This window comes from Vombatus ursinus, unplaced genomic scaffold, assembly GCF_900497805.2.
Source record: "Vombatus ursinus unplaced genomic scaffold, bare-nosed wombat genome assembly UNPS02014779.1, whole genome shotgun sequence".
NCBI lineage: Eukaryota > Metazoa > Chordata > Mammalia > Diprotodontia > Vombatidae > Vombatus > Vombatus ursinus.
The window spans coordinates 47276606-47289802 of NW_020954557.1; the positions used below are offsets into that span (position 1 = coordinate 47276606).

Genomic DNA, 13197 nt, shown 5'->3' on the forward strand with positions numbered 1-13197 from the left:
TAATTGGTTGGGTAAAGAACATTAAGGTTCCTTCCAGCTCTAAAATACATTCCATATAAAGGTAAATATTTCTAATCAGGGATGATACTGAGTATCTTTTTTCACATGCATAAACTATAGAAACCTTAACCTTGTTTGCATAAAGGTTCACATTTGTTAAAAAAAAAAAAAACTTTTGATACTAAATACAAAGTCTACTAAGCAATTTTATTCTACTCTCATTTTTCAGTTTTGCCATCCTTTCAGAATTAGGTTGTAAACTCTTAGGCAATAACTGTTTTATAAAACATTGTTAATACTCAGTAAATATAAAATAACTATCAAGTCACTTGAAAAGATTATACAAACTGCATCAGAAAAAGAAAACTAGACAAGATGATTGTGTCTAGTTTCATGTTACATTCCACAGTACTTTGAGCAGAAAAAAGTTTCAAAAAATATTGAAAAATTGTATAGAGGTAGAAAAGATTTCCTCTATCCACTTCAATCACCTGTTAGATTGTACTTTAATGTGCACTGCCCATGACCCTAAGGGCAAGAACTGAACATCAATTTCACAGTATGGTTCTGATATCTTACCAATGTCAATACTGTGATAAGGAGATGGAATGCATTACTACAAATGTCTTTAACCTCCTACCATTTACTACGTAGCTGTCCAAGTAAATATTAAAGATAATGTTACTTTTGAAAAGTATAGGGTGCATTGTAGATAAACTCCAGTGTCGAAACAATATTTTGATACCAAATAAGATTATCTATTGGTACACTGCTAAGTGTGAACTGTTTGTTTGTTTGTTTGTTTTTGTTTTTGGTTCTACTTAGTGATTTTCATACATTGCATCATACATTATACACAGAAACACATCCATGTGAACGCATGGCACTAGGAAGATTACCCACTATTTCCCATTTATTAAGTTCAGGATCATATTTTTCAATGCTTTGAAGATATGTTCCTTTTGAGTAGGAATATCCACCAGTTACATAGATACATCCATTCATGATGACGGCACCACACTCCATTCTCCTTTCCATCATAGGCGCTATCTCTGTCCATTCATTTTGTTCAGGGTCATAGCATTCTGCAATTGTGGTTTGTCCACCAACAAGATATAGCTTATTTTCTAATGGAATTGAACACAATCCATATTCTTTGAAAAGGGAAAAAAAGAAAAAATTTTAAAATTGTAGACAAAATACAAAATGCTACAGCAAATTAATGAATGGTTATCATACACATTTTAAAATTAGCATACATATGAGACTACTATATTTTTGTTGTTGAATTGTTTCAATCATTCTGACTCTTCCTGACCCCATCTGGGGTTTTCCTGGCAAAGATACTGAAGTGGTTTGCCATTTTCTTCTCCAGCTCATTTTACAGTTAGATGAGGAACTGAGGCAAACAGGGATAAGTGACTTGCCCCAGGTCACAGAGCTAATAAATGTCAGAGGCCACGTTTGAGCTCAGGAAGATGAGTCTTCCTGACTAAAGGCCCAGCACTATGGCGCCACCTAGGCTAGTATATATCACTTCAAAATATGGTTGAAACTTGTTCCAAATTATAGCACCTGATAGTGCTATGGGCTTCACCTCCATTCTACCTCTCCAAGAGTTGCTTCCATAGTCCACAAATATTATACTTAAACTGAATCTTCAGAGTAACAAAGAGAACCTGTATATGCAGAACCCCCTTCACTGAATTTCCCCATAGTCATATTTTGAGTTGGCATTCATTTTTAGGATATGTTATAACCACTGCCTCTTCATAAAGCAAATATGGGGGCTAGATGACCTCTGTAGATAATTTCCAGCTTTAACTTATAATAAACTTGGAAGCTGGCATAGCAATAGCCTAGCTGTGTGGTAATAAGGATCATAGACTCTTCTGGGTGGCAATAAGGATCACAGATTCATAGATCAGGGCTGGAAGGAGTTTTAGAGGGCCATTTAGTCTAACCCTCTCATTTTACTAATGAGGAGACTAAGGATCATCAAAATTAACAGTGATTTGCCCAAGATCATAAAGAAAATTTGAGTGGAAAAGACAGGATTAGAGTCCAGATTTCTGATCTGGTATCTAATGCTCTTTCTACTGTATCATGCTATCTCCCCCACAAGCAATGAATGCACTTTAAAGGTCTTATTCTCTTATTCAGACAAATATTAACATATCTATAACATACTTTCATTTCAATCATTGACTCTGGCTAGATATGAAGGCTCTAACCCCACAAAGATTTGGAGGCAGGAGAGTTATGTTATAAGCACAGGAAACCTAGGAGCAAATAAATGGAGACTTGGCACCCCACTTAAGAAAGGATTCTTGTTCCCTATCCTCCACCACCACCACCACTACCACCACCACCACCACCAACCACAATAAAGTCAATAACAGAGAGGTCAGAGAGTCCACTCTTTCTATAGAGTTTACCTTTTAAAATAAATTAAAATTAAATAAATTTAAATTTTCTTTGAGTTTTAAAAACTAAAGGCAACATGAAGTAATAACAGAAGAAAAGGAAACACAAAATCCATTTTCACTGGTTTATATTTATTTCTTATAAACTGGTAATTTTCATGGGAAATTAAATATTTTAAATTAGAATATTTACATTTTCATAGAGAGAGCATGGCATTGTATATTAAGAGCTAACCTGGGAATCAGAAAGACCTGGCTGAAGATCCTACCTCAGATACCTAGTAGCTGAGTGAATATGAGCAAGTTATTTAGCTTCTAAACATTCCTAACAACCGTCTAAGACTCTAAATTACAGATCCCTGTTGGGGAAGAAATTTCCACACTTGTAGGTGTAGACCAGGTGTAGACCAAAAAAGAACTTCTCTTTTACACATTCAACAAATACTTATCTAGGTGCCTATTATTTAAATGCAGTGTAGTAGGCACAGTATATAAAGATGAATTAGCAGCTCTCCCATCCTTCAATAGTTTCTAATTAGAGATATACAAAAACAACCACAAACTAAGGTAATGTATGATGATTGCTATACAAGTTGGAAAAATGGTACAGAAATTCATGAAACAAAGAAAGGTGAGATCACAAAAATGTTTGCCAGTGCTAAACATACACTGAACTAGTATATCTGAACTGAAAGTTAACATGTAGCCCAATATCCTAATTTTACAGATGAGAAGTCTCAGGCCCAGAGAGATTGTGACTTACCTAAAATAAAGCTTATCCAATGGTTGTGAAAAAGCAGAAAGATTATGATATATCAGTGTAATATTATTGTGTCTTTAAAACTACAACTATGAGAGATATAAAGAACACAAAAAGACATGAAATAATTCTAAATGAAGAAACCAAGACAAAACAGTATATGAAACAACCACCATATGAAAATAACAAATGGAAAAGGGATCCTAAGGGGACATAGAATAAATGAGTTGTGCATATTTCTTCTTTTAAAAAATGTGAATATAGTTTATATTTCATTGTTATACTGAGTTTTATTCTTTTAACTGGTCTTTTTTGTTTATATTATGAAGCTGAGTTTCTAAGATGTAAGTGAGCTGACTAGAGGTAATACCTAATCTATCAACATGTGGGGTACAAGGAGCCAACTGTGTCACACTGGCCATGGAGGAATGGTGGCTAAAAGCAACAGAGATGACAGTGCTATTCCTCTCCTAAGAAGGTTAAGGGATTAGGCTAAGCTTAACTGTTGACTGCTGACACATTTTTTGCTTCCACTTTATCACTGGTTCTTGAAATTGTATGCTGCCAATGCTGCCTGGCAAATGGGTAGCTGGGGTACCCAAGACACATTTTCAATCATTTGATATAGAAAAGCAAGGATTAGAATCCCATTCTCTTTACTTACTAGCTGTGTGACTCTGTACAAGTCATTTAATCCCTCTGAACCTCAGTTTCCTCATTTATAAAATAGGGATAGTAATACTTAGAACTGTATACCTCACAAGGTTGTTGTAAGGTTCGGATTAGATGATGATGATAATAGTTAAAATTTATGTAGCACTTTAAGGTTTACAAAACACTTTATAAACACCATTTTATCCAGTTACAACCCTGAGAGCTAGGTGCTATTGTCATCCCATTTTATAGATGAGGAAACTGAGGCAGACAGTAGCTAAGTTACTTGCCCAGGGTCACAAAGCTATAAGTGTCTGAGGCTGGATTGGAGTGCAGATCTTCCTGACTCCAAGTACAGCACTCTATCTAACGTACCACCTGGCTTCCAAGACAACGTATGCAGAAGCCTTGGACATGGTGAAAAACAATATCTACCTAGGTTATTATTATTCCTTCAAAGGCAAAATGTGTCTACTAGTAATATTTTCTTAATAATTTTCTTTTTCTATATCAACATTTATGACCATTATTAGCATTTGTATAGTTGGGGATAATACTGGTTATTATATTTTTCTGATTTGAAATAAAGGGCGGAAAAGTAACATTGTGTGAATTCACTATACACAAAAAAGACGAAAAGTAGAGTTAACTCTGTCCAGTATGTATTTTCTACAATATGAGATGAGGGGCAGGGGGACCCAAATAAAAACCTTTTTTCAGAAAATAAAATCTCAAGTAACGGTACTTAAAACACAATTTGTAAGCAGATCAGCAGAAAGGTATTAATCTATAATAACCGTAGCTGGTATAAGTTTGTGAATTTCAAATATCTTTTCTAGATAGAATATAGAATATAGAAACCTGTTGCCAAATAACAAATGGCTAAAAGCAACGCCAAGTAATATTGCTTTTCTATAACAGAAAAATTAAACACATGGTACAATTGTCATCATGCTATAGTTTGTAATTTCCCCTGAGATGCTGACAAAGGCATCAGTTAAAGTACAAAAGTGAGCATGGAAGGCAGCCTACTCCTCACAAGCAGAGAATATGTTCTTTATGTCTATGAAGTACCTTACAGCAATCTATGAAACACTGCAATAATGCTTACTAAATATCTGCTGAACCACTAAATGTGATTAACAAATCAGGTATACAGTTTTTATCAGAAAGCGTACATTTTAAAAATGAAGTAATGACCTCAAGCTGCACTTAAACAAAAGAGTTGACAAATAAACTGCTTCTTTTGAATGTGCCAATAAAAATCAAGGTTTTAGAAGCACAGATTTAATATATAAACTAAAATATAGGTAGCAGAAAAAGAACCTAAGAATGAAGGAAAAACAAAACCATTACATGTGTTTTAGTCACAGTGAAATGGAATGTGTATTTTTGTGGTAGTATAAACCATTAATAGGGGACAGTTAGATGACTCAGTGGATAAAGCACTAAGCCTGGAGCCAGGAAGACCTGAGTTCAAATCTGGCCTAAGGTACTTACTAGCTATGTAACCCTCGACAAGTCACTTAACCTCTGTTTGCCTTAATCTACCGGAGAAGGAAATGGCAAACCACTCCAGTATCTTTGCCAAGAAAATCTCACAGACAGTATGGCCCAAAAGTCGGTCACGAGTGAACAACAAGAACCTATTTAAAAATATAACTGGGAGTATTTGTCAAGTAATTTAGATTCTAGTTTGAAGGATATTTTGATCCCCTGAATTCCGCTCAAGTCAATTCAATATTTATTAAAAACCTAAAACGTGTAAGGCAAGGTATCTGAGGCAACACTGGGTAGTAATTAGAGAGCCCACCTCGGAGTTAAGAAGACCTGGTTCAAATCTCACCTCTGATATCTAATAGCCATATGACCGCAGGCCAGTCACCTTAACTCTAGGTGCCCCAGGCAACTCTCTAAGACTGTGAGTTGTAGAGCAGATGCCAATCCATCTGGGTGGAAGAAGGTTCTATACCAATGAAATCACAGGTCCAATTAAAAAAAATGGGCATGGCACCATGTACGTTAAATCCACCATACAAAGAAACATTTTTTTTCTTTTTTTAAGAAACTTTTTTTTAATCTTACATGAGTCTTAATTTATTATTAAACTAATCTATTGTTACACAGACATATTTTATGAGGGAGAGCACAAATTAGGCAAGGGTTTCTATTTACCTGGATGCGGACTAGAGGTGATCAGACTCCATTCATTGATGTCTGAGTTGTAACTCTGGACTTTATCATAAGTACAGCTTCCCCTGTAACCACAGTGGCCTCCAATGACATAGATGATTTCCCGTAAGACACAGGCAGTAGCATTTCCCACACCTGTATGTTAAAAATCATATCTTTTTATCTCACCATTCATCAAATTGATCTAATACCTACTATATATAAGACACAAGACTAAGTGTTGGGGAGGCTATAGTGGTAAATAAGATATGGTCTCTGGCTTCACGAAACTAACAACCTAATGGTAACAAAAGACAGATAGCATAAGGCAACTGTAATAAATGCCATAAAGTAGGTTAAAAAAGTGAAGGTTCCTATAAGTTCAAAGGAAGGAGAAATCTCTTTCAGAGTAGTTCTTAATCTGGAGTCCCTGAACTTTAAAAAAAATATCTTGCTGGTTTCCTTTTTAATTTTATTTGTTTTATGCATTTAAAAACAGAATTCTGAGAAGGGGTCTGTCAGAAGTTTCACTATACTGCCAAAAAGAGAATCTGGTAAGAGATTCTAGAAAATCAGGTAAGACTTCACGTACGAAGCAGTATTTGAGTTAGGGCTTAAAAAATGGACAGGATTTTTACAATTACAGATATAGGTGAGGGTATTTCAGTAAAAAAAAAAAAGACTGAATAAAGGTGAAGTAGGAAAGCAAGACGCATTTGGGAAATGTTGATACTGTTTAGATGGAGCATAGGGAAAAATGAGAAAAATGGCTGAAAAGGTAGGTTGGGGCCAGATTTGAAGGAAGTTTCTGGGCAGTGAGGTGACATGTTCAGTGCCCTGTTTTAGAAAAGTTAATCAGAGGGTGGGCTGCAACATGGTACAGTGGAGAGCACCACGCCTGTTTCGCTTCAGACACTTACTTGCTCTGTGACTTTTGGCAAGTCCCTTAACCTGTTTGCCTCAGTTTCCTTATCTGTAAAATGGAGATAATAACCACACCTACCTCGCAGGGTTGTTGTGAGGACAAAATGAGATAATAATTGTAAAGTACTTAGCAAAGTACATGGCACTATATGTTAACTATCATTATTATTCTATATTATTGTTAATATATATTATGTGGTATATTATTAATTATTATTAATGTGCAAGATGGATTGAAGTGGAGAGAGACTGGAGACAAATATCAATTATTTACCTTCTGGACTACTGCAGTAGGCTAAAGAAGACTCCAACTGGGGAGAGAACAATGGAAAGGAAAGGGCAAGTGACTTAACTTCTTGGAACCTTAGTTTTTGTATTTGTAAAACAGGGATGATACTTTAATCCCTACTTCCCAGGCTTATTGTAAGAAAAGCTATCTGTAAACCGTAAAAGAATGGGTTAATGTGAATTACTATTTTTATTAAAAAGACACTTTGGAATTAGATTCGGGAGGATGATGAGGAAGGTAACTTCCAGGTTTCCTAACAAAAATAGGGAAATTAAGAGGAGGAAAAGATGGCTTGGGGGAATAAAATGAGTTTAGTTTAGGTGAGAATATTGGTTTAACCTATTAATTAATTTCTATTGTGAAATAAAGGACCTACAAATAAGACCTTCATGAAGGATCAAAAATGTTTTAGGGAGTCATTCGTTTTCATAACAGTTAAGGATACATTGCTTAGTCCTGGCTTCTTGACACATATACTACCTAGAAAAAACTTTTAATAGAACACATGAGACTTAGCAAATAAAACAAATTACAGAAAATATTTCACCTTCCTGAGAGCAAAGTAAGAAGCAGAAAATACAGCATGTGAACCCCTCAGGGCTGAGACCAGGCAAAGGTATGAATAACAAATAACAGATTAAAGTCTAACTATTCATGAAGTATTTCAATTTTAGCCAGGATAAAAGGAATGAAAGTTATCAGTCAACTGTTGGGGAAGCTTTGGAAAGGCTCGGAGTCCTTACACAACATCAACACATTATTTCAGCATTTTCTTTTATGGTGAATAAAGAATCAAGTGAATTTTTAAAATAAGCTAGAACTGTGTTTTCTCCCTTTTGTTCTGATTCTTCTTTCCCAATATGATTAATGTGGAAACATGTTTAATATGATTGTATGTTGTACAGCCTTATCAAATTACATGCCATCTTGGGGAGGAGTGTGGGGAGGGAGGGAGAAAAAATTTGGAACTCAAAATCTTATAAAAGTGTATGTTGAAAATTATCTTTACATGTAATTGGAAAAAATAAAATACTACTAAGTGGGGAAAAAATAAGCTAGAAAGCTGACAATAAAACATACTACCTAATCAGAAATACATGCCAAGTTACAAAATCACATTCTGAAATCACAAAAAAACACAAATAAGCAGAAAAATGCTCCAGATTTCTAATATCTCCCAAAAATGACATTTCAGATTCCCTTGCATCTTCTACAGGTGATAGGAGATGGAAATAGCTAACTTAAGCCTGTAAGGCACCCAAAAAGGACGTGGATTTTTTTAGCCTGCTCCCTCTCCTTGCTGTAACCAACTTAGCCTCTGCCATATTATAAAACATTACTGTACTCCTAAGCCATGTTAGAGAGTAACAAATATTTTGAGAAGGAATTTACTCGTATATTTGAGTATGAGTGTCGGTCTCTGAATGTGGGGGGGGGCATTTCTGTCCTATAAACCACTTTATCAAAAGATTTGTGTCAACCTGATCTTTCATAAAGAAATTTCCAGACATAAATCAAGCCTCTTGGCTGATTGTAATGGGCCACAACTGGACAGATTTCCACACTCTCTTTAGCTCCTTAGAAAGAACAATAACGTGCAAGAGGGGAAATACCTGAGATGAAATAATGCAAATTTGGAAATATTTGCACTGTGTCCATACAACTTGAAAGTTGTTCTGGTGAAGTACCATAGCACCAATTTTAAAATTAAATGTTATATTTTTATGAATAAAAGGAAAGAAAAATCAAGCATTTTATTATACATCCGTTGATATAGCAAGAATGTATTTGCCCATCCCTCCCCTATTCCTAAAATTGAATACTAAATTTGCTTCCAAGACTTTACAGTGATTATCATAAATGAGACATCACCAAAACAAAAATAAGAAAAGTTCTACTGACAAAATGTTTGTTATACTTGTAGGACTCCAAATAACTAGACCATATCATGGTAAAACAAAAAAGACATAATTTTGAGGAAGGATGGAGAAAAAACCCATAATGCATTTAGAAATAAAAAAGACCACCAGTTTTCAATTTAAAGGAAACTGATCTGGTATAGTAGTAAAGAAGGGAAAAATTTAAAGAGAAAGTCATTTAAGAACAAGAAAAAGTTAAAATAAATATTAAACAGTATTTATATTAAATAATATACAATTAAATAAAACCATTTACATTTCTAATTTTGTCCACCAACTTTAAAAATCATTAGGAAGCAAAGCCTGGCTAAAAAATGTCAGTGATGGCTTTCCTATTCAAAAAAGACGTAAGATAGCACTTGTTTTCTCTATTTAGCATTGGAATCATAAAAATATTATTTGGGGCATTCTATGATACATTATTTGTGTATTCTACTTTACTTCTTAGATAAAAGAGTGATGCCAACCTCAGTAACAGGATACTTGAGATAGTTATCTTGGTCCTTGCACTTTCACTGAAAGAACAGGAAGGCTGGTTCAAGTTCAAAAGGCCACAAAATACATAACATCCAAAATCTGTACATACCTTTAATCATATTTGCAATAGGGATCCATTTCTTTTTTAAAGGATCATAGAACTCTGCTTCTTCTGCTGGAGCTCCTTTTCTGTAACCCCCCAACGCATAGACACAACCACTTAAGGTAACTGCACAGTGATAATATCTTGCATTGAGCATGGGAGGGCCTTCAGTCCATTCATCAGTTTCACTATTATAGATCCAGACAGTGTCAAGGGCTTCTATGTTATCTGTCCTATAACCACCTGTAACATAAATGTTGGGTCCCAAACTTGTAACACCATAGCTTTCTCTGGTATAATCTGGTATTTCTGCTCCCTGAATCCAAACATTTATTAAAGGATCCCATATGTGAACTTCTGACAAAGGATGCCAATAATACCCTCCAATTACATACATAGTAGCTGTAGACCTCTGGGAAACTTCCTTATGTATAGGACTTAGAGCATTATATATTAAGGCTCTCAACTTGTTTTCAGTTAGTAGGTGTCTTCTCTGAAGACTCAAAGCAGTCTTCAAGTACATCTGATCTATATCTATTTCTACATAGCTTAGGAGATCATAAATGCCTTCGATTCGATTTTCTACATCATGTGCTGTCCATTTAATAACTGGTTCTATGACAGTTTCTTCTTTCCAAACACTTAGATTCTTTCTGGACAAAATAAAGAATAATTTTTCACTGCTGATTTCAAGAAATTCTTCTTGTTGCCATACTTCCTTGAACCTTGATAAAAGCATCCTTCTGGATTCCTTCTCTAATTCTGGACACACATGAAATTCTGCAAAGGAATGCATTCCTATGCAATTATCAACATCAAGGTGCCTTACCAAAAACTGCTCACAAGCTTTCTTTACAGGAAAAAATTGTAGTAAGTCTGCTGCTTCAAGGAGGCTTTGAACATTTCTTTGGGTTATTCTGATTTGTGAAGTGTATGCATAATTTATAAGACCTTCTAGAACTTCATGGTGGATCCCAGGAAGTTTTATTTTGTTTTTAAACTTTTCTTTCATGTCAGCTGTGAACATTGCTTTAAAATAATTGCTGCAGGCAGCTAAAACAGCTTTATGACAATGGAAGATACCACCTGAAGGACACTGAAGTGTTATATCAGTAAATAATCCATCAAGATAGAATGTTCTGAATGCTTCTAAGAAATCCAAAGGATGAGAAGGATCTTTGAAAAGATAGACATAGTCTTCTTGCCCTTTAAGTGCCATTGCTGCAAAAAAAAAATTAAACATATTCATTTAAAATTCTACAGATAACCTTAAATTATAAATGCTGTATATTCTAATCATTATAATGATTAAGGCTGACTGTAGTCCAGAGGCCTCATCTCAACAAATTACAGTAATTATGCTAAAACAACTAAAGGCACCCAGAACAAATTCAGAATGTATATTGTTCTGTAAAGGTAACGGAATATGGTGGCCAATTTGTAAACAGGCACAACATTCAGCAGTACTACGCGAACCTGGATGCAAGGATGTGAAATTTGCCACTTTCCCCTCCAAAAAGGCAAACACACCTACACACATATCCATACAAACTGCCTTCTAGACAGCTGTCTCAACAAAGAAGGCGCTGCCCGAACACCTCGCATTAGTGGGGGGGGGGGGGCGGGGGCCCTTAGGGGGGGCGCCCCCGGAGAAACCTGGGGGAGGGGGAGCCGCCTCGGTCGCTGCTCTCCAAGCGCGAGCTCAGTTGTTCCTCCAGCCATTTCCACCAGCTCCGGGATTCCTTTTAAAATTCGATCACCCGGGGAAGGCGCCGGTCAAAGGGCAGCCTCACAAAGGGGGTGGGGGGTGGGGGTAGAAGGAGGGTTTGCAGCCTTTAAAAAAAAAAAGGAAGAAAGAAAACGTGCGTACAAACCCCCCACAGACCTCTGCAAGCCGGGCTCGTCTACGTCACCGGCCCCCCGCTGTGCAGTTACAATTCCCCTTCTGGGTAGTGGAAACTGAGGCAGCCCAGCCCCGATCCGGGTCACACTCCCTCCACCCCCGCCGCGAAATTACAGCTCCCTTTCTGGATGTGGAAGGAGGCAGCTCAGCCCGGCCTCGGGCCCTACCCCCCTTACCCGCCCCCCCCAGCTGTGGACTTACAGCCCCCCTTCCGGGACGCGGAAACTGAGGCAGCCCAGCTGTGCTCCCCCCTCACCCCCCTCTGCGCTCGCGCCCCCGCTTCGGGGCGTCCCGGGGCGCCGGGTCCTCGAGCGCCTAGAGTGGCCCCCCTCGCCTCCCGGCTCCCAAGCAGGTGCAGAAGCAGGCGCGGGTTCAGCCCGGCGGGCGGCCCGCGAGGCCCGGGCCATTGTCCGCCTCTCTTCCTCCCGCGGGGCGGCGGGCTAGCCTAAGGCTCGTTCTCCCCTCCGAGGGGGCGTCGCGGGCTGCCCCCGAGCAGCCCCCCCACTTACCGCGAGCGCCCCCCCGGAGGCCGGGGGCTAGGGGCCCTAAGGACTAAGGAGACGCGGACGCTGAGGCGAATGCGGCGGCTCCTCCCGCCCCTCTGACCATCTTTGGACCCGCGCGGCGGCGGCGGCGGCGGCGGCCGGGGCCAGCCAGAGAGCGCGCCCCGGGGCCGCTCCTACTTTGGTGCCTCGGCTGCTCCCCCCCCCCCCCCCCCCAACACACCCAGGCTGACAGAGGCGGCGGCAGCCGGGGACGCCGGGAAGGTGCTTTGCACCCCCCGCCCCCAGGCGGTCGAGGGATGGCGTCCCCGAGGGCTCAGTCACGCACGCACCCTGCCTCGTGCCGCCAAAAAGTCCTCCTGCAGAGACCCCGGAAAAGGCAACCTCTCTCCGCGCCAACGAGCCCTGATTGGCTCCCCACGACCAAGGCGAAGCGGGGGAGGGTCGAAGCAAGGATCCAGGGAGAGGGTCTTTGCCCACCCCGCCCCTCTGTGCAAGCGACAACCCGCCCGGCCCCGACTCCTCGCTGCCAAACGCCCCCAAGTTATGGCGCAGGGCTGAGCAGCCGGCACCCTCGGCAGCAGCCTCGGTGTCCGAGCGGCACAGCAGGGGTTAAGCTGGAAGCCTGGAGGAAAAACCTGGGGCTGCCGGGACCAGGGCCAAGCTGCTCTGTTGCCTCGATTCCACGGTCCTTCTGTAGCGCTAATAAGCCTAACGGGAGCACCCCCGAGTTCTCCCGTGATTTTCTACCGATTGTCCACTAGCCTACCCCCAACTCCTGTGCATATTACAGACTGCATCCCGCCGGGATGCCCGTGAGCTCCCGTGGTCACGGAATGATTAATTCCCTTCTTCGCACGGAAGCCAATACTTAGCCTAGAGATAGAGGGTCTCCCTCCACAAAAGATGAGAACAGAAGGAAGGCCAGAAGCACTCACAGGCAAGCTGGACCCCCTTGAAAGTTACATGTTGAACTGATTACAGGCTTTAAAAGACAAGCAAGCTTTACATTCTCAGTTTCTTATACTGTGCCCTCGTGTCCCGCAATATATGGAAATGCGCATTTT

At 39.4% G+C, this 13197-nt stretch overlaps 1 protein-coding gene across 3 annotated transcripts; it reads right to left on the bottom strand.

Moving 5' to 3' along the window:
• Positions 1–260: 260 nt before the first annotated feature.
• Positions 261–12512, bottom strand: KLHL23 (kelch like family member 23). 3 transcript variants are annotated; one of them, XM_027865859.1, is made up of 4 exons: positions 12463–12512; positions 9731–10945; positions 6016–6168; positions 261–1154 (listed from the first exon to the last, which is right to left on the bottom strand). In XM_027865859.1, the coding sequence occupies exons 2-4, from the start codon at positions 10941–10943 to the stop codon at positions 844–846; spliced, it is 1677 nt and encodes a 558-aa protein (XP_027721660.1). In that variant the 5' UTR covers positions 10944–10945; positions 12463–12512; the 3' UTR covers positions 261–843. The 3 variants fall into 3 exon arrangements, with proteins under 3 accessions (XP_027721660.1, XP_027721659.1, XP_027721658.1); XM_027865858.1 differs by lacking the exon at positions 12463–12512 and adding an exon at positions 12354–12422; XM_027865857.1 differs by lacking the exon at positions 12463–12512 and adding an exon at positions 12137–12201.
• Between the last annotated feature and the right edge of the window lie 685 nt (positions 12513–13197).

Excerpts from the sequence above, each read along its gene's own strand:
- KLHL23 (XM_027865859.1), bottom strand. The coding sequence starts at position 10,943 with ATGGCACTTAAAGGGCAAGAAGACTATGTCTATCTTTTCAAAGATCCT. Across the intron at positions 6,169-9,730 it reads TATTGCAAATATGATTAAAG|GTGTGGGAAATGCTACTGCC; the intron begins GTATGTACAGAT and ends TTTAACATACAG. Across the intron at positions 1,155-6,015 it reads CACCTCTAGTCCGCATCCAG|AATATGGATTGTGTTCAATT; the intron begins GTAAATAGAAAC and ends CCCTTTTCAAAG.